General features: G+C 33.3%; 1 protein-coding gene across 3 annotated transcripts in view; it reads left to right on the top strand.

The window, feature by feature from the left end:
• Window positions 1-20,398, top strand: part of LOC110637931 (transcription initiation factor TFIID subunit 1) — a 33,137-nt gene that overhangs the window by 3,843 nt on the left and 8,896 nt on the right. For 2 of the 3 annotated variants that reach the window (XM_021788315.2, XM_021788316.2), the window contains exons 3-15: window positions 2,720-2,826; window positions 3,436-3,498; window positions 3,652-3,697; window positions 6,173-6,415; window positions 7,650-7,762; window positions 8,909-9,077; window positions 9,358-10,447; window positions 12,856-13,058; window positions 13,459-13,696; window positions 16,302-16,638; window positions 18,310-18,519; window positions 18,668-18,760; window positions 19,877-20,083. In XM_021788315.2, coding sequence (XP_021644007.2) covers window positions 2,720-2,826; window positions 3,436-3,498; window positions 3,652-3,697; window positions 6,173-6,415; window positions 7,650-7,762; window positions 8,909-9,077; window positions 9,358-10,447; window positions 12,856-13,058; window positions 13,459-13,696; window positions 16,302-16,638; window positions 18,310-18,519; window positions 18,668-18,760; window positions 19,877-20,083 — 3,119 coding nt within the window. Of the gene's footprint in view, window positions 1-2,719; window positions 2,827-3,435; window positions 3,499-3,651; window positions 3,747-6,172; window positions 6,416-7,649; window positions 7,763-8,908; window positions 9,078-9,357; window positions 10,448-12,855; window positions 13,059-13,458; window positions 13,697-16,301; window positions 16,639-18,309; window positions 18,520-18,667; window positions 18,761-19,876; window positions 20,084-20,398 lie in introns of those variants that run through there. The other variant, XM_021788317.2, reaches the window with a different exon arrangement.

Raw genomic sequence — 20,398 nt, 5'->3', positions numbered from 1 at the left:
CCAAAAAAAGGTTTCGTCTACTGTATTTCATGTGAAAGAGATAAAAAAAAAAAGCCAAAAATTCTTAGTTGGAAATGTAATAGCCATCATGGTCGTTACTTAACGGTCAGTAACGGCCATTATCTTTAAATAATGGCCGTAACAACCTTTATTGTTACAAATTTTAAAATCCAGCAAATAACGATTGTAAAGGTAACAGTCAGCCAAAAAATCTTTAAATAATGGCTGTTAAGTAACGTGACAATTGTTATTTAAAACCATGGTTAAATTAGGAAATTTAAATTTCTATTAATTAGGAAGTTTATATTGTTTAAGAATTTAACTATTATTTAGGAAGTAGAGTTTCATTTTTATTTAGGAATTTTGTATTGATTTGTGATTTCTAATTAGAGTTTGTCTAGGATTCCAAATCTTAGCAGTAGGATTAATAATTCTACTATATACTTTAGTTTTTGATTCTTCTGCACTACAAAACTCGAGCCGATTTTTCTCCAACTAGGGGAGAATGATGTAGCCAAGGAAATCAGTCTTTTATTATTATTATGAGTAGTGTTGTTAAAGATGCTCCTAGGCGCTGGACGAGTAGACTATCTAGCGCCTCGCCTGGATCGCATGAGGCGAGCACCCTTGAAAGAAAAGTGCTAGGCGTGAGGCGACGCCTTTTTCATATAACGTTTATTTTTTTTTAATTTGTTTTTTACACAACAAAATATTAAAAGGTAATTTCTTCATGTAACACTTTTCATCATCAGGGATTACAACAAATTAGGAACTAAATCTGCACTGATAGTTTAATGCTCTCCTAAGATTAGGCAATTACACTAGTTTAGGCTAGTTGGACATAACAAAACTATATTTTTTTCGTTTTTTTTTCCTTTTCTTTTTTTAAGTTACACCAAGAAGACCTAACTTAAAAAAAAAAAAAAACTAATTTGGGATTACAGAAAATTAGGAACTAAATAAATAATTGTACAACTAATATGGGATTACAATAAATTAGGATCTAAATAAAAAATTGTACAACCAAATAATTATATAGCTAATGATTTTAAGTCAGTTATTCTTCAGATAAGGAATAAAAATAAATAAGAAAGATTTTAGAGAATCTAACAATACATATTTGACACTCTCCATTTTTGGCTATAATACAAGATCTGATTAAGCTAGAATATTACTCTCTACATTTGTAAATTTTCTTGTCCCATATAAATAGTGGTGGATCTGGAAAAAAAATTTCTTGTGGTCAATATATAAGTAAATTATATAATATATTCGTTGTACTAAAAAATAATGCATTTAATATTCATATAAAAGCAGTTAAGTCTTAAATTTAGAAAAATAAGATTTACTCCATGCACTATAAGCACATAATAATTTGCTCTGTCAATTAATTTCCGGAGTCAATACTTAAATTTATGAGGAGTCAATTTAAATGGATATATAAATATATAATTATAAGGGTAACTTAAGAAAAAAGAGGGGTCAATTGACCCCTTTTTTCTCCAAGTGGATTCACCTCTGCATATAAGTCTTATCTATTAAAAAGTTCTCAGTGCATTTTTCGTCAAAAACTTGCTTTAAACCCTAATAAAATGGAATTAATTAATCTTTCTTGGAATTTCATTTCTTTTTCTATAACCTTATTTTTCTTTTGCTTTCTATTTCTCTTATATTACTAATAGTGCATTGCAAATATTCTTTTTTTCCCTTTTAGGTTTAAAATTTTATATAGACTATGGTGCCTTACTTCAAAAAGGCTCTTGCCTTGCGTCTCGCTTAAGGCCATAGGGTACCTTATCGCCTTAATATTAATAGCCTTTTGCCTTAATAACACTAATTATGAGTTAATTTTTCATTGTAAAATTAGGAAATTTAGATTTCTATTAATTAGGAAGTTTATATTATTTAGATTAGAAATTTTTTTACTATTTAGGAAATTGAATTTTATTTTTAGTTAGGAATTTTATGTTGGTCTTGGGATTCTTAATTAGAGTTTGTTTAGTATTTTCTTTTTTATTTTGGATTCCAAATCCCAATAGCCAGATTAACAATTCTACTCTGTATACCTAAGTTCTCTAGTTATTTTGGTAGATTTATTAATATTATTATTGATTTTGATAATTAATACAATTGATAATTTGTTTCTCTTTCCCTTTGTTCTATTGGTTCTACGATTTAGTAGTGCAATGAAACATACAAATGGGAATGATGCATGCTTTTCTTATGGAATTTAGGTCTTTGTATCTCCAACAAGTCATTAGTGATAGTCCTATGGAAATTGACCGCACAAAAGTTCTTTCTATAGGAAATTTGATTTTTCTAAATTGGAAAGGATTAATAGTCACCAAACAAGTTAGATGAGTTAAAAAAGATTTGCAAGAAACAAGTCTGAGACTTCTCCTATCTTAATTTGGATAAGGGAGGGTGTTTAATAACCAAAAAAAAAAAAGATCCATTTTCTCTATGGCTTTTATGTTCCTCTCTATTTGGTGGATAACAATTTTTCTTATCATTGAAATTTGGCATTTCTTTCTAATTTATAGAAAAACTGTGCATGAGACTTGCATTTTTGCTGCTTGTTGAAAGTTGGCCTGTCTAGTATATTGATCTGAATAAAATTTTCGTTTATTTGCGATACAAAATAGCAGCTTTTTCTTTCCCCACATTTTCTTCAGCATGTTGTGTTCCAATTTGATGTGGACCTTGACTACTTTGGCAGATGATGATGAGGAATATGAGGAGGTTGATGGAGGTAACAGGTTATTGGGATTTATGTTTGGGAATGTTGACAACTCCGGTGATCTTGATGTGGATTACCTTGATGAGGTATCTTTTTTTTTTTTTTTTAAATCTCTTTTATGTTAAATGTACTATTTTCCATCTGATGTCAATATAAAAATGAATAATCACATGTTTTTGTATAGATAGATTAATCATTGCATATGTAAGTGATGGACATCCTTGTACAGATTGAGATTACATGAATTTGGTATGCTGTATTGAGGTAGAGATTTATGGGGTACAGGTGGATAGAAAAAGGAGAAAGAACTAAACTACATCTCAATAACAAGACTAATTACAGTATTTGTATTGTTATTTGTCAAATCCTGCATAAAGCTTGAATCCTTATTGATGGTTACTTTATTGGCATATTGTCTAGCAACTAGCATTGACCATTTACTTGGTACATAAGGGAGTACTTTTTTTTTTTTTTAATAATTCCTGATAGCTGCTAAGGAATTTCGAAGTTTGTAGGCCTCTCTTTCTTTCTTTCTTTCTTTTCCCCCCTTTGTTGTGTGCACTTTTTCGTTTAATATTTTTGCTGTTTGCTTGTGGCAGGAGCATCTTTTCTATTTGTTAGTATGATATCTATTTTCCAGTTTGATATTCTTACTTTTGCGCTAAACCCTTTTATGCTAAAATGCATTTTTTCAGGATGCAAAGGAGCATCTTGGCGCACTGGCTGACAAATTGGGCCCATCATTGACAGATATAGATGTATGGAAATATTAATCATGTATTAACTTTATGGTTCTCAATGTTACTTCAGGAGATTTCTTAGTTTATAAGTTAGATCCTCAGATCTTTGTAGTGGGGTTTAGGTTGAATTTCTTTTCTGGTTTGGCATTAATCATGTTGTTTTTCTTTCAGTTGTCGATGAAATCAACACATACATCTGCTGATGCTGCAGAACAAGGTGATGTTGTCTGCCAGGAAATACTATCTCATGCAGTTTTTGATGTTGTGTTAGTACCTTTGTTTCTTCAACTGATTAATTTCTTTCACTATTGTTTTCTCCAGCTCATACTTTGATTGATGTTAAGTGGTAAATACTTTTAAAAGGAAAAGTTTCAATCTGTGTTGGGTAGTTTAATAGTTTGGCATGCTAGGTCCTGGAAAAAAAAAGCTTCTGTATTTTCTGCTGTAGACTAAAGGTTGTGAATGAATATATTTTTCATTCAAAATATTGTATGTGTAAAACATAGTTATTAAAGGCTCAAGGAGCACTAAGGTGCCAAGGAGTCCTAAAGCCTAGGCGCAAGGCTCAGGCGCGCGCCTGAGCAAGGTGAGGCGCAAAAGTAAAAAATTTAGAAAGTTCATAAAAATCAAATAAATGTGATGCTTTTCTTTTTTTTCCTTTGAAATATATCTTGAATTGGGTTTGTTGGTTTGAGTTTAAGTGGTTGTCCTTTTTGCCAATGAAAGTGCTTGCTAAAGATAGAAATAAAGAAAGCATGCCTTTCTAGAATATTGTGCCTGGAACAAAGGCGCACACCTAAACGCATAAGGCGCTAGGGTTCGAGCCTGGTGAGCCTTGAGCCTGAGGCGCGCCTTTAATAACTATGGTGTAAAAGACCTTGGAATTGGAAAACCTTTCTGTCTGATGAGTAGAATAATATTTGATATTATTTAGCATAACCAAGCAAAAGAAATCTTGTTGTTAGCAAGATAAAACTGGACCAACAACGTTCATTACAGTCGAGTGTTTAGGCATATATGAGCCATTGTAGCATAGATAGAAATGGCATAAGAAGCAGCAATTGCTGGGGTACCTTCAGCTTCTCTAATGTTTATAGGGAGGGTTTTTGGATTAGCAAAAAGAGTTAGTTGAGAGAGAGAGAGAGAGAGAGAGAGAGAGAGAGAGAGTGAGCTGGTGTAGCAGTCTGATCATCATTCCCAACTCCTATTACTTGGAGGGTTGGGATTTTGTGATTAAGGGGAGAATCCAGTATTTCATCTTTTCAGATTAAGGCCAAGTTCTTATCTTAAATTTAATGTGGTCTCTAACCAATAATTTGATATAATCAAGTACCTGAATAATAAAATTTGCATCAATTGTCAAGTCTTACCTTTCTATCATCTGAGTTACTTTTCAGTGTTTAGTTGGAGTTGAGATGGAACTATTTAGTTCACATATACAATGAATTGCCTAAACTAAGGAGAAAAAAAGAAGCTAAATTGTCTTCTTTCCTGCCACTGAGGAATCACTAAAAAAAAAAAGATTAGTTTAGGTGGCTGGAATGTATAAATTGTCATAATCTTTATTGTTCAAGTGCTTGATTTAATGGAATAATTGTTCAGGGGTCACATTGCAAAATTGTATAAATTTCAAGGTAAAATTTTGGACTTATGCTTACAGATTGGGGATTGCACAATATCCCAGTATTTTCATATAAGCTACAGGGAAGAGATCACCCTGCTTGGGCATTGTTGTCTGACTGTAACTGCAGATAGAAACCAAGCTTAGTGCATTTTGCTGCCACAAAGTTTGAGAGATGGCCTTTAGGTTGTGTTTTCTTAATAAAATATGGATGGGAATTCTTCATTCTTGTGTTTGGTTTGCTGTGTCTTGAATTCCTTGTAAGTTCATGCCTTGGGAATCAAAATGATAAATATAATATTTAGCAATATTTTTTTTTGAGATGATTCTGTTGAGAATAATTTATCCAAGAGTGTGAATATCAAATTGGTACTCCACATGTTGAATTGAGCTTGAAACTAGGCTTTCCATCACCAAAATGGCCTAAGCCATTTTGGGTTGGTTTGCCAATACTTATATGCTTTTAATTTTCTTGTACACTTCCTATGTGGGACTTGTTCTCACAAGTGATACTAACACTTCCCCTCAAGTGGCAACCAGTACATCAGGTTGAACTTGAAACTGAAATGCAGCGGCAACACCGGGGAATTGAACTGAAATTGAAACTGGTCCCTGACCTACTCTATTACCATGTTGATAATTATAGATCCAGGAGTGTGAATATCAAACTTGCAGGCTACAAGTTGAACTGGTTTGAAACTGGGCTCCCCATCACCAAAATGGCCTAAGCCATTTTCGTTTGGCTTGCTGATATTTGTATGCCTTTAAATTTCTTTTGCACTGCTGATGTGGGACTTGTTCTCACGAGTGATACCCCAATAGAATCTATCAATAATTATTATATATTGGGAATCTTGTTGAATTATTCATGATTCCAAACAATGAAACTCACAAGTTGCAGATTTGTATAATATTTCATTTACAACCAAATGCAATAATGATATAGTCTTGAGAAATGCCTGGTTGGATGTGTGAGTGTGTAGTGTGATTTGTTTCTTGATCATCATTTATCTGGCTATCTGTGTCTGGCTAATTTTTCTGATTGTGTTTAATGTGAATTTCTGCTGCTAGATTATGATGAGAAGGCTGAAGATGCAGTTGATTATGAAGATATTGATGAGCAGTATGAAGGACCAGAGATTCAAGCTGCTAGTGAGGAGGATCATTTGTTGCCAAAAAAGGAGTATTTTTCTTCTCAAGTTTCTCTGGCCACACTGGAGCCTGAAACTTCTGTGTTTGATGATGAAAATTATGATGAGGAAGAGGAAACTGAAAAGGAACATGTGGTTGTCGATAAAAACCTTGAAGTTCAAGGTATTTCTTTATAGGGTTCACTATTGGGAATGACTGTTCATACCTTTATTTATTACAAATACATCATGTTTTCTTTCCTCCCCAAAATTCTCTCTTCAATTATTCATTGTCGTCTTTGTGTAAAAACATAAAATTTTAATGTTTTTGGTTATAATCATGCCTATGCATCTTTTAAACAAACTATTTAATGTTGAAATTTAGGTCTATATTTTATTGATCTTTAAAAGATTAGTGACTTGGGAACTTGACTATAATCATCTTACCTGCTGGTAAAATCAGTGCCAAAGTTGTTCTTTGAATAAAATACTGGCATTTAGCTCGATTCCTGAATAATGTAAGCACGTTGATGTATTTTGGGTGCAGTTAAAAATATTTTAGTTTGGTATTTTGTTGCATTTTGCTATGTATAAATTATATTTGTTTTTTTTTTTTTCTTGCTGCAATATTTCAACCAAAGCAAAATAATTCTAATGATCAGGTTTTAGATAGGATTTGAAATGAGTCTGCTATACTTCAATGGTAATTACAAGTTGTACTTCCTTGGATAAAACTTGTATAAAGTAGATTACTTTGATGCCACTTAGTGGTTTTAGTTTTTTTGGGTCAAAGTGGTTATATTTCTTTTTAATTGGAGCAACCTGTGTTTATTAAGTGCTTTTTGGCTGCAGTAGATGCATCTCAAATCAAATCAATGACATCCAAAAATCTCAATGTAATTTTACTTTTAGTTAGCGATGCAAAGCATCACTTGGTTTAGTTTTTTATTAGACGATTGGTTGTCATTGAATTTGATTTGGACATCACTAGATTGTACATTGTAGAGAATATTATTATTATTATTATTATTAAAGGAATGTGCTTTAGTTATGTCAAACAAGATCTTATTGTTCAACAAAATTAGAATAAGTTTAATGTTTAAAACTACTTCTGTACACTACGTACAACTAATATTATTAGATATATGTAAAACTCCACCTCTAGGAACTAACTTTTCTCTGTTAGTTGTCTTGTATCTGAAGTCAAGTTTGTCTTAACCTGAAAATCCTTTTTCATTATCAGTGGCTTGGATTTACTAGAAAAACATTTTTCATCCCTTGTTTTTGGTATATTTGTCGACTTTCCTATTCTTTACCCCCTTGGATGTTACTATTTTGGTGGTTTCTCATTATTAAAGCATTTTGTCCCGTTAACTTTCCAATATTATGTCTTATGTACCTTAGCATCTCTTTCTCAGGTCAGCAGGAGGTTGTGGTAATTCCAGGAGTGGAAAGATCTCCACTTGATGGGACACAACTTGATTCCATGGATACTGAAAGTCTGGATGCTGATTTGGAAGATTTGGAGGAGGTCAGTTTCAAGCAATCCTTCTCTTCTAGTTTCAAATATTGCTTTTATTTTATATGTTATTGTATTTGATTTCCGATTTTTTTTTTTTTTGTGTGTGATCTATGGCTACTGTTGTTACAAATCTGAATTATGACATTTATTGAATTCAGTACTTAACATAAAATACAAGCATAAGAACCATTCCTAAAAGCTACAATCTTTTCTAAATTTCTTCCTAGAAAATATATAACTTTGTGTGATACAATTATCCAAACATGCTTTGAGATCTCACACTTTCTTAGATTAATTTAATGTGTAGATAAAGGATACGAGGGCTCATATCCTTCATTTATTTATCAAATTAATTTCCCCAGCTGATTGGGAGAAGTTACTTTTCAATCTCAATATTTGATATAGTTGCAAATAGCTTTTTGAATATTTTATACTCAACTAAGCTTAATCACAAATTATTAGTTGGGGTTATATGAATCTGTCTCTTCTATTCCACCTGGTTTAGGGCTACATCATTAGAAAGATCTAGGCCTATTAAATCCTTTACTATTTTCTTCCACATCATCTTATGTCTGCCCTTTCCTTTCTCATGTTGTACCACTTCAATATGCTCAACCTTTCATATTGTTGCATTTCTAGTCTATGATGCATGTGTCCATACCATCTCAAAGTTTACACTGGTTGTCACCTTCTGAAACTCTTCTTTGTCCATGCTTGGGATAGGCTATTATGAACTAACTGAGGCTATGCTCATACCTAGAGAGAGTGTTTATTTGAGTATCTGTATGGCGTAGAGGTATGGTAAAAGAGGAATTTTGTTAAGGCAAATTATTCTTGAATTCTTCAATATGGCTGATTATGCAATGAACCTTTTCATCTTCATATAAGTTTTTGAAAATTTAGAGTTGAAGGAAAAAGAGAGCAGAAATCACATTTATGCTATCATCCTGTGGTTTAGTTATGCTGCTTGATCTTCTGAAATGCAAATGGTATAAATCCTAGTTTGCACTTTTTCTAAGACATTTGATACTTTCTTTGTTGAATGATTGATAAAAGATGGCAAGCTGTAAATATGCATGGTCTTTCAAAATAGAATTTATCTGCCTGTTCAGGTTCACATCAATGTATTTTATGTTTCCATCTTGTGTTTAACAGGAGAAATCTAATGCTCTGGAGGGGCCTCCAGATGGTCAAGCTTCCACACCTCTTCCTGTTTTGTGTATAGAGGATGGTATGGTGATTTTACGGTTCTCTGAAATATTTGGTATTCATGAGGCCCTGAAGAAAGGAGACAAAAGAGACTATAGATATTCCATTTTCAAAGGTACGTCTTCTTGCCTTAGGTGTCTTCTTCTACATTTGATTTTTTTTAAAATTCCCATTATTTTTCAGCTTCTTATAGAATTGTCAAAATGGATATTTTGGGATACTGGCATTTGCACAATGTACTCGAGAATATTTTGCATCTGCTTAAAGTTTTAACATTTTGGGTTCTCTCTTCTGTTGTGAAAATAGGGAAAATAGGTAGTTTCTATTGACTATGTTTATGATATGCTTTTCCTTGATAGCTGTTATAATTTTCTGGCTTTTTACTTCATTTTCAGAGAAGTATAAATGTATGGATGTTTCTGATATTGTCGAAGAAGATGAGGAAGCCTTTTTAAAGGGCTCTAGTAAAGTATTTCAGTTGCAGTCGCATGGAAACCAATATGACGTGTCAGTATTTAATGATGATGGCTCAGAATCAGGAAATTTTGGTATCATGCAAGGGTCAGTTCAAAATGAGAAACAAAGGAGCTCTTGTGTTAGTGCAGAACCAATGAACAAGGATTTATCAGTAAATCCTTTCACAGGAAGGCAATCACTGTTGTGCTCAAAATTTGACCCTCTTGATCAGCAAGATTGGGAAGATAGAATTCTGTGGGACAATTCTCCTTCTGTTAGTGACAACTCTGTAGAGAGTTGCGACTTATCTGGACCTGACTTGGGAGATTCATTTCTTAAAGAAACAGAACGAGTGAGTGAGCCACAGAATTTTCATACCGAGCTCGCTGTGCAGCCAGATGAGAAAGATCGTAAATTTTTCCTGCATAGCTCTCCTGTTCTTGTGGAGTCACTTGGCTATGGAGTTTCTTCAGGACCTTCAGATCTTCCATTATCAAAGGGCAGATGCCATCCACAACTCTTGAGGTTAGAATCTCAGTTAGAAGGGGAGAAGTATCATGATGTTGACGGTAGAAGAGAGAATAATGCTGTGGAGATTTTCCAAAGTGGATCTATAAGGCGCTTCAGCAGGCTCACACTGCAAAATAGAGACATGATGGAAGGGTCTTGGCTGGATGAGATAATATGGGAACCCAATAAGGCTAATGTGAAGCCTAAGCTAATTCTTGATCTTCAAGATGAGCAGATGCTTTTTGAAGTTCTGGATAACAAGGATAGTAAACATCTGCAACTTCATGCTGGGGCAATGATTATAACTCGATCCCTGAAGCCCAGGGTTTCACCTGAGCTGTCTGGTCATGGATATGAGTCTGGTTGGCAATTCAATATTGCCAATGACAAGTTCTATATGAATAGGAAAATTTCTCAGCAGTTGCCATCAAATTCTAGCAAACGAAGTGCTTATGGTACCAGAGTTCATCATTCAGCACCTGCAATTAAGCTGCAGACAATGAAATTGAAATTGAGCAAGTAAGACTGAGTACTTTATTTTTGTAGCAGCAGTCTTTTATATTGTTTCATGTGCATATAATATTCTTAAGATGCCATCTAAAATAAAATATTTGGATAATCTCCATTTGGCCTGTTTTATGTTATATATGAACATATCTATGATCAATTATTATTGAAGTTGAACTGTGCAAGAGAAAATATGAAACAAGGAGAACCCGAATTGATTTCTTTAACAGGGTAATATGGCTGCATTTGATACTGGAATGATTGCTCTAGAATTGGTTGTATATTAGGAGTGAAAAAGCAGAGTTCTCTAATGGAGTTCTACACTGCATTTGTCTCACTAAAGTTATTAGATATGGTTGCAAAGAGAAGAGAGAAGCAGCTATAATAAATGAAGTACAGAGCAATGAGGATAAGAAAAAAGAAAGCCCTGAAAAAACTTGGCTCAAGATATTTTTTCTCAACAAACTTCACTCAAACTTTCAACTCAACTCAACTCAACTCAACTCAACTAAGTCTTTATCCAAAAAATTTGGGGTTGGCTATATGGATTCTCTTTCTCCACTCTAAATGATTTTAGGGTAAATCCTCGGAAATGTGTAATGCTTCTAGGTCATGTTGTACTACTCTCTTCCAAGTAAGTTTAGGCCTACCCCTTCTTTTCTTTCTATCCTCTAAACTAATGTGTTCTACTTGTCTAATTGGAGCCTCAGTATGTCTACGCTTCACATGACCAAACCACCTCAATCTCCATTCTCTCAATTTATCCTCAATTGACACCACTCTTACTTTTTCTCTAATACTCTCATTACGGACTTTATCTAGTCTAGTATGGCCACTCATCCACCTTAACATTCTCATCTCTGCAACTCTTAACTTAGACACATACGACTCCTTCAGTGCCCAACACTCACTACCATATAACATGGCCGGTCGTATGGCTGTACGATAAAATTTTCCTTTCAACTTATTGGGAATCTTGCGATCACATAAAACTCTCGTGGCACGTCTCCACTTCAACCATCTGGCTTTAATCCTATGACTAACATCCTCCTCACATCCTCCATCTACTTGAAGGACTGAGCCAAGATATTTAAATTGATTACTTTGGGACAGTACTACTCTATCCAAATTAACTCCTCTATTACCAGTTTGGCCTTCACTGAACTTGCAGTGCATGTATTCTGTCTTCGTTCTACTTAACTTAAATCCCTTTGACTCTAGAGTACTTCTCTAAAGTTTTAGCTTTCTATTGACTCCTTCTTGCGTCTCATCTATCAGAACTATATCATCCTCTAAGAAACTTCACTCAAACTCTGAGAAAGTTAAATTCTATTCCTTGAAAATATTGAAATAACAACGTTAATCAGAACATGATTGAAAAGACTTAAAATTGGAAAATTCCCCAACATGTGTCTGCAGGTTGGTGCATTGTATGTTGTAGGCATTAGGAGTTTCATTCTCTCTTGTTTTTACATGGTGAGGTGGCTAGGGGTATTTGGAATCATCTTTATGGTCTATGCAGAATTTCAGATATCTTATTCTGTAAGTTTTTTCCTCAATAACATTTTTGTTCCTCAATAACATTTCCTTTCTTATTCTTAAAAAAAAAAAAAAAAAAAAGTTCTTATTCTAAGCCTGCTGAACAAAAGTTCAGTGTTTGGAGGTAAGTGTGAAATGACACTTTAGGTTGCTACGTTATTCTGTTGTTAAAGAATTAAGTCCCCTTCTCCTCAAGCTTTTAAGATGGGAACTGAAATTAGATGGAAGTCTCTTGCACCTTGTTTGATTGCAAGGACAGAATAGGAAAATGTTAAGGCATGACTTATTGGTTATCCTTTGTCTGAGAGTTTAACGAGTTTAGAAAAGAAAGGATACAGAGGGATTAGTCATCCCTTCAAACCCCACGTTGTTTTCCTGTCAAAATTGAGGGAATAAGAGTTATCCCTTCCCTCCCTCAACATTATATATATATATATATATTTTAATATGACTATTTTACCCTTGATGCTTAAAATCCATCCTTATACCGTGAAACTTCCGAACATGGTAAATTGTTTAACGTCTCATTTCTTTTCTTTTCTTTTCTTTTCCTATCCCATGGATTAAACATGAACCTTCCTTCCTTATCATATAAAAACTCCCTAACATATTATTAATCTTTGATGGTATGAATCATGGTGGTGGTGAGTTTTTGAAACTTGAATATGCCTTTCACAAGTCTCAAGTCCACTAATTGAGCTTTGCTTGGTTCCAAATTACCATCCTTGTGGATTTTGTTGATACGATCGACAAAACAGAATTAATGCTTCTATAGATTTGGCATCATTGTTGCTTTTGCTTCTTCTTCTTCTTCTTCTTCTTCTTCAATTTTTGCCCTACATTTTCTAAGTTCTCATATGCTATGACGTGCCTTTTTGCAGTAAAGATTTAGCTAATTTTCATCGACCAAAAGCTTTATGGTATCCCCATGACAATGAGGTGGCTGTCAAAGAACAAAAGAAGCTGCCCACTCAAGGACCTATGAAAATTATATTAAAGAGCTTGGGAGGTAAAGGTAGTAAACTACATGTGGATGCTGAGGAAACTGTCTCTTCCGTTAAAGCAAAGGCTTCAAAAAAGCTAGGTTGTTGTCTCTCTTCTGCAATTTATTATGTCCTTTCTACATCCTCTATTGCTTTTGTTGCTGCTGCTTTTATTATTATAATTGTTATAATCATGTTTAGATGCCAAGGAAACTGTTGTAATATCAAACACTTCTGAAACGCTAGTCTTGTTTTTCTGGTTTATCCACCAACATGTATTTCTGTTCTTTGTTCATTAAAAACAAAATTGCATTTCTGCATTTGCTTTTACCAGTTAGTATACGTTTCCTCTATGGTTAAAAACATAATCTATATCCTTAATTGTGTTATTGCTGCTGTCATTATTTTAATTTCTATAATCCTTGTTCTCTATAGTCTATGTTACTATTTCTAGATTTTGAAGAAGAATAAGTGCTTATTTTGTGTGTGTGTGTTTTGTAGATTTCAAGCCTTCAGAAATGGTGAAGATATTTTATTTGGGGAAGGAGCTTGAGGATCACAAATCGCTTGCTGCCCAAAATGTTCAGCCCAACTCTTTGCTTCATCTTGTTCGTACAAAAATTCATTTGTTGCCAAAGGCGCAAAGGATTCCTGGTGACAACAAGTCTTTGCGCCCTCCTGGGGCATTTAAGAAGAAATCAGACCTTTCTGTAAAGGATGGTCATGTGTTTCTTATGGAGTAAGTAACCTAAAAATCTTGCCATAATCTCAGAAGGGAACTTCTCTAGCCATTACTTTCTTAACATTTATCTACTCCCACTCTGACTTGATTTTTCTTTTCGAAAGATGTTCGTGCTCATAATTTTGGCTTCGGCACATAGTATTAATACACATGGTTTCTTATATTTGAATCTAAAAGAGCTATATATATATATATATATATATATATATATATATATATATATGCATTTCCATACAAAATGTTATAGTGGAAAATACGTAAGTATAGATCAGTATGGAATGGATGTTTTACATTACTTTGACGTCTTTGAAGTTTGAACTAAATAAAAGGGTAAATTACAATGTGACCCCATAGATTTAGCAAAAACCACAACTAACTCCCTAAATTTTCAATTTGAAACAATTTGTTCCTTTAGTTTTGATTTTATCAATAATATAGTCCTCCCAATAAAGTCTGAATTTTCTGTCAGTCAAATTGAGAAAATAATAAAAGAAATATCGTAATTACAACTTGCACCCTGAAGTTTGTTAATTAGTCTTTCTATTTTTAATTTGAAAAAATTACATTCCAAAAGTTTCATTTTGTCTACAAAATGATCCTTCTGTTTAAATTATAAACTGAGGTTATTTTGGTCATTTAACCTCTCACTAACAGAAATGTTTCCAATTTGGACAGAGAGACCATTCTGTTAACAGAATAAAATCTGAGGAATGCAATTGTTTAAAATTAGAAATAGAGGGACTAACTTATGATTTTCGACAAACTTGAGGGGTCAAGTTGTAATTTACCCTAAATAAATTGAGTTTGGAGTTTATTGCTTAGAAATTGGTACTGAAATTTTCTTCTAGTTGACATAATGTGTTCAAGAGCATCTCCAGTGGACAAGACTCTTTGCTTTGTGAGGGTTGTCTGTAGTACCTCTGCTTTTTGCAAAGTGGTTTTTTCCACAACTCAATCCATGACGTCACCAGTCACAAAAGAACAATCTTACCATTGAGAATATCAAGGAGTCATACATAATTATTTTATCATGCGTCTTAAGTAATGTTGAGGAAATGACTCATTGGCTTCTCCAAGTGCTACCATGTGTCCGATTTGGTGTTTCTTTGTGTCAAATGCTTTAGTTTTATTTTTCGTTCATACAATTATTGTATCATGGATCTCATTTTTCTACTTTGTTCCCTATCTCTTATTACATATTTATATATTTGTCTTTCTCCTAAATTTTAGCATTTCCAGTACTGTTATTTTCTTATTCCCACCCAAAAAAGTGGAAAAATCCTCAGGCTGAAGTTTCTTATAATCTTCTTTTCAAAATTCAACCTTCTTCATTTGCTAAGATAGCTCTCAAAATATCTCCAACCCATACTCTCTGATTCGCTCTTTTGGTAATATGCAGAGGAGCATATCCTTTGAGGAATAGCTTGCTTGTTCAGTTGTTCTTCTAATTAGGTTGGATATTTAATTATAATTTGGTTATTCTCCATCATAACTGCTGAAATTTGTTGGCTACAAATTTTAGCACTAGTTAGAGTTCTCTGAATTATTTAGCACCTCATGAATAGCATGCCACACAATTACTTTAGAATCTTTATGAAGGTGTATTCTATGGTAACTTGCTTTATTAAAAAGTAAAATTATTTTGTTACAGAAAATAAAACGATCTAACCAAAATTTGCAATTTATCTCATGTGATTTTCATAAACCGATACTTTTTTCCGTAAAATTGTTAATTATAAAAAATTTATTAGCTTAACAGAAAAAGTATAAGTTTCTTAATGTAAAAAAGTAAAAAACATATAATTTTTTTTTTTAAAAAATCAATAGATAAATTATATGTAGCAAATTTTATTGAAAATTATAGAAAAAATTACCCATTCATTATAGCAAATTGCGTTAAATTAAAATAATTAATTGTGTTACATATAGTTTTTGTAACAATTATTTTTAGTTGATAAAGTTTTCTTAATTAACTATTTTGTGAAAAAATGTATCAGTTTACAAAAATCACAAAAGATGAATTGCAAAATTTTGTTAAATCGTCTTATTTTCCATAACAAAGTAAGTTTACTTTGTAATAAAACAAAGTAACCATAGAATACACCCATTATGAAATATCTACAAGTTAAAGCTAATTGTTAATCTGCTAACCTTTGTTTCAATAACACAAGTATCAATTTTAACAGAAGCCTTTTCATCTTACTTATTTGTTGTTTTGTTAATATCTGCCTGATCTTTTTTTTTTTTATGCTGTTTTTAAGGAATTTCCATAGCAATTGTTGTATTCACTTACTGCTTTGCTTATTTTTACACATTTTCCTTAGAAGAAATAATTTTCTAATCATTTATTTTCTTGTCATGTGATAGAGGTCAAAAGTAAGTTTAAATGTAATATGACTAAGCATGCACTTTTAGGGATTGTCCTCATATTGTGCCTGGGTATAGATTTCATTGCATCGCCATTCTTACTATTTTTTATTAAATCTAAATTGTGCATTGAAGTTTTTGATAACTAATTCTAGTTTCATTCCTAATTTGGGATTTTCTGTTTTCATGTACATAAAGATGAGATTTCATGATGGTCATGTTCTCTTTTCTGCAGGTATTGTGAGGAAAGACCTTTGTTATTGAGCAATTTTGGCATGGGTGCAAACCTGTGCACTTACTATCAGAAGTCAAGCCCCAGTGATCAAACTGGCATCTTGTTGCGCAATGGAAATAGCAGCTTGGGAAATGTTATGATATTAGAGCCTACTGATAAATCCCCTTTTCTTGGAGATATAAAAGCTGGTTGCAGCCAATCATCTCTTGAAACAAACATGTATAAAGCTCCAGTGTTCCCCCACAAGGTAGCAACCACTGATTATCTGTTGGTTCGCTCTGCAAAGGGAAAACTTTCCATAAGACGCATTGACCGAATTGCTGTTGTTGGGCAACAGGTTGGTTTGTTTTAATTTATTTGATGTGACTCCAAAAGTTACATTGTTCAATTAGACATGCTCATTAATTTGTTTATTTTGGCTTATGTAATGCAACTCCAGAAAGTTACATTCTTCGATTAGACTTGCTCATGCATATGATTTCTTGTTATACATGCAGTTCTTGCTGGTGATTATCTTGACATGTTAGTTTATGCTCTACTTGTTAGGAAGCCTGGATAGAGTTAGAGTTACTTGGTTTTTATATATTGCTGGTTGTTTGATCTACTTTAGGCACCTGTTTCTTCTGCTTTTAGCAGACCAGTGTGCAATTTCTGGCTAAGAAATAAAAAAATAAGTGGTGCAGTGTTTGATAACATTCATCAAGTTAGCACCTAATTTTTTTTGTGCTTTTGTTCATCTTTATTTTGACTTTTCGGTGCTTAATTTGATTTAAGAAAAAAAAATCATCTCTTATGTCAACCAAATGTACCCATTATTTTAAGCTATCAATAATTCTCTCAACTCATACTGCTACCATCATTATGGTCAGTACCATTGTTGACAAAGAGGATGACCGCTGCTACCACCATCTTTATCAACACTTCTTAAGGCTTATATTACCTCTTTTTCGATTTTTTATCATATTTTTCAAATTACATGCATAAATTTATGGCATTATTCATTCAAAATTTCAGCACTAATTAAGCACTAATAATATAGCTGTATTTCTGTTCATAGATTTTCATCTTTATCGAACACTTATCGGACGTAGGACAAGTTAACCAGCCTATGATTGCTTTTATGGTGGGCAAAATGAAAGCAAGTTTTGATTTTATGATTCTGATTTATGGAAGAAGGGAAACTGCGTTTAAGAGATTGAATTAGAGCTTACAAGAGAGAGAAAAAGAAGAGACATTGCTGGTTGCTTGAAGCTGTGAACAGTACCCATAATGTAGCAGCAGAAGCAGATTAAAAGAAGAAAAATAAAAGAAGAGACAAAATAGGCACTAGGCCTTTCAAATCAAATACTTATAATTATGTTTTTCAAAACCCTATGAAAATAACTAAATTACATTGGGATTTATGGAGATTTAGTAATTAGTCCCCTTACTAGGACTAGGAATCTCAAACTTGGAAGTTTCCAATCCTGCTACTTCTGGGACTTGAATCCCAAACAAGGAAGATTTTAAACCAATACTAAATAGGATATGAAGCAAAATTTCTACACATTCCTAATGATAATAAAATTTTCTAATTAATACTAAAACTTGGCTGGAGTTGCCCTCATGTCTGAGCAAAGCTTTAAGGCCTGGTTTTAAGCAATATGTTATTCTTCTTAAAGACTATGATAGCCTTCAACGGATTATAGAGCTCACTGAAAACTGTTTTTAGAGAGTTACTTGACTATCAATCATTGAACTGAATTAATGTTATCCACAAAAAAATATAATGAAATTGCATCTCTGTGCCTCTAACCTATAATTAGTATGAGTGCCTTTCATTCATCATACTTATGTGCAGACTAAAATGGCAATTCTAATTCAGTGCCCCTCCTGACTTTTCTTCTTCCCCTTCTTTTCTGGCTATTAGAAGTGTGGACACAGAAATTCAGGACAAACTCTTGGTGACTGATAATTTCCTGGTACACTGTCCACATAAATTTTTGGCTGAATTGATTATTCTTTGCAGGAACCCCTCATGGAGGTATTATCTCCAGGATCTAAGAATCTTCAGGCATATATCATAAACAGGTTATTGGTTTATGTGTACCGTGAATTTCGAGCTGCTGAAAAGAGCGGCACAGTTCCTTGGATCCGTGCAGATGAGTTGTCAGCTCAGTTTCCAAGCCTTTCAGAAACCATCTTACGGAAGAAGCTGAAGGAATGTGCTGTGTTGCGGGTATACTTGCATTAGAACTCACTATAAATAAAATAACTATTGATTCATTGATAAATGTTTGCTTGATGTTGGTTTATGCTTTGTCCTTGTAGTTGTAGTATTTTATTTTCTACTCACTTGATTGTTAAACATGGTATGCAACTTACAGAAGGATTCAAATGGATACTTGTTTTGGTCCAAGAAGCGTGATTTCATCATTCCAACTGAAGAGGAGTTGAAAAAGTTGGTACTACCAGAGAATGTAAGATTTACAATATTTTTTTTCTTTACTTTTTCCTCCTCTTTTTTTTTTTTTTTGTCCCCCTTAATTCTGGTCATTTAATTTCTCTTGTTCATTTCTTTGTTAGTAAGTTGCAATTATTTTTTGGAGATCATAATTAATTAGGTTTCTGATTATGTTGCAAAGGAAACAATTTTCTTTAACATATTTGTTCTTTAGAAGTGCAGTGCTAAACTCTGTGTAGAATGCATTTGTCTAGTTGTTATCTTGTGTTCATTTGTGATTCAACTTGTTTTGACCAACAATTTTTATTAGCTGAAATTTCGTGCAGTTAAAGTGAATGATAATCTCATGATCAAATTTGGCTTGAGTTTTTGAGCAGACAATAACCTGCCAGTTCTATTGTTTAAGTAGGTCAGGTATATAATTTGATAGGAAAATTAGCTTGTAATGTCACATTTACAGCCTGGAGTGAAACTGAAACAAGGTTTATCTGTTATCTTTGGCTGTGCAAGCTGTAATTGTCAAATATCTCCACTTTTGGCTGATAGCTAAAAAACATGCCTAAAATGGGGGCAAGTAGTGAGAAAGCATTTGAAGACTGTAGTTCTTTCTAAATATGTAGCCTTAAACCAAATGAAATGAAGGAAATGGATAATGTTGTGCAACCAGGATGGTAGATGCACATTGCACCATGGAAGTGTCATGGACTTTAACCCTAGCCATGGGAATTTTACCTAGATACTATAAGATTTGCTTTTGATCTTTGATATTTCGTAGATATTAATGCTAATCTTAACTGGTTAGTAATATTGCCTAGATGTCAAAATAGGATGCCTTTGTTTCAAAAATTTTGGAATCTTATGGATTGTTGTTCCTATTTGATAATGAAACTGTTTTGAGAAAATGACCAAAAGGAAAACAATGGTCATGTTTGTAACTAGTGTGGATCCACATATGTATATCTCTTTTCATGTCTGCAAACATAAGACAGGTTTTTACAAGATCTGGTTTCAATAATGCTGAGCCATTGCTATTGTTTGTAGATTAATTACGCAGAAAATGCATGTGCTTTGTATCTGCAAGTAAGTGCTTTCTTTGTTATTTTGTGTGTTTATTCTCTTCTTTCTTGGTTAGGTTTGTGCTTATGAAAGTATGCAAGCTGGTCTGTATCGTCTCAAGCACTTAGGAATTACCAGGCTGATACTCCCAACTAGTGCTTCAAGTGCAATGAGTCAGCTCCCTGATGAAGCAATAGCTCTGGCTGCTGCATCACACATAGAGAGGGAATTGCAGATAACTCCATGGAGCTTGAGCAGCAACTTTGTTGCTTGTACAAGCCAGGTAACTGTTTTCTTTTGTACATTTATGAAATATAATGTTGTCCAGAAAGTTTGGTTTTATGGTTGGCAGTTGGAACTAGGGGTGTACAATTGCTCGGTTCGGTTCCGAACTGAACCAAACCGACAAAATCAAAGAACCGAATCACTAGTTTTTATAGACTGAATCAAACTGAAATATTTTATGAATTTCAGTTCTATTCGATTCGGTTGAACAGTTTCAGAGTGTAAATTCAATCACTGATTTCTAACAAAAAGAAAAAGAAAATATCCAGGGCCATTGCACACTGAACAGAATACAAACAATTGAAGAAAATAG

Source organism: Hevea brasiliensis, chromosome 8 (assembly GCF_030052815.1).
Source record: "Hevea brasiliensis isolate MT/VB/25A 57/8 chromosome 8, ASM3005281v1, whole genome shotgun sequence".
Classification (NCBI taxonomy): Eukaryota; Viridiplantae; Streptophyta; class Magnoliopsida; order Malpighiales; family Euphorbiaceae; genus Hevea; species Hevea brasiliensis.
The sequence above is the reverse complement of the archived record's forward strand: the minus strand, read 5'-3'. Positions and strand labels throughout refer to the sequence as shown.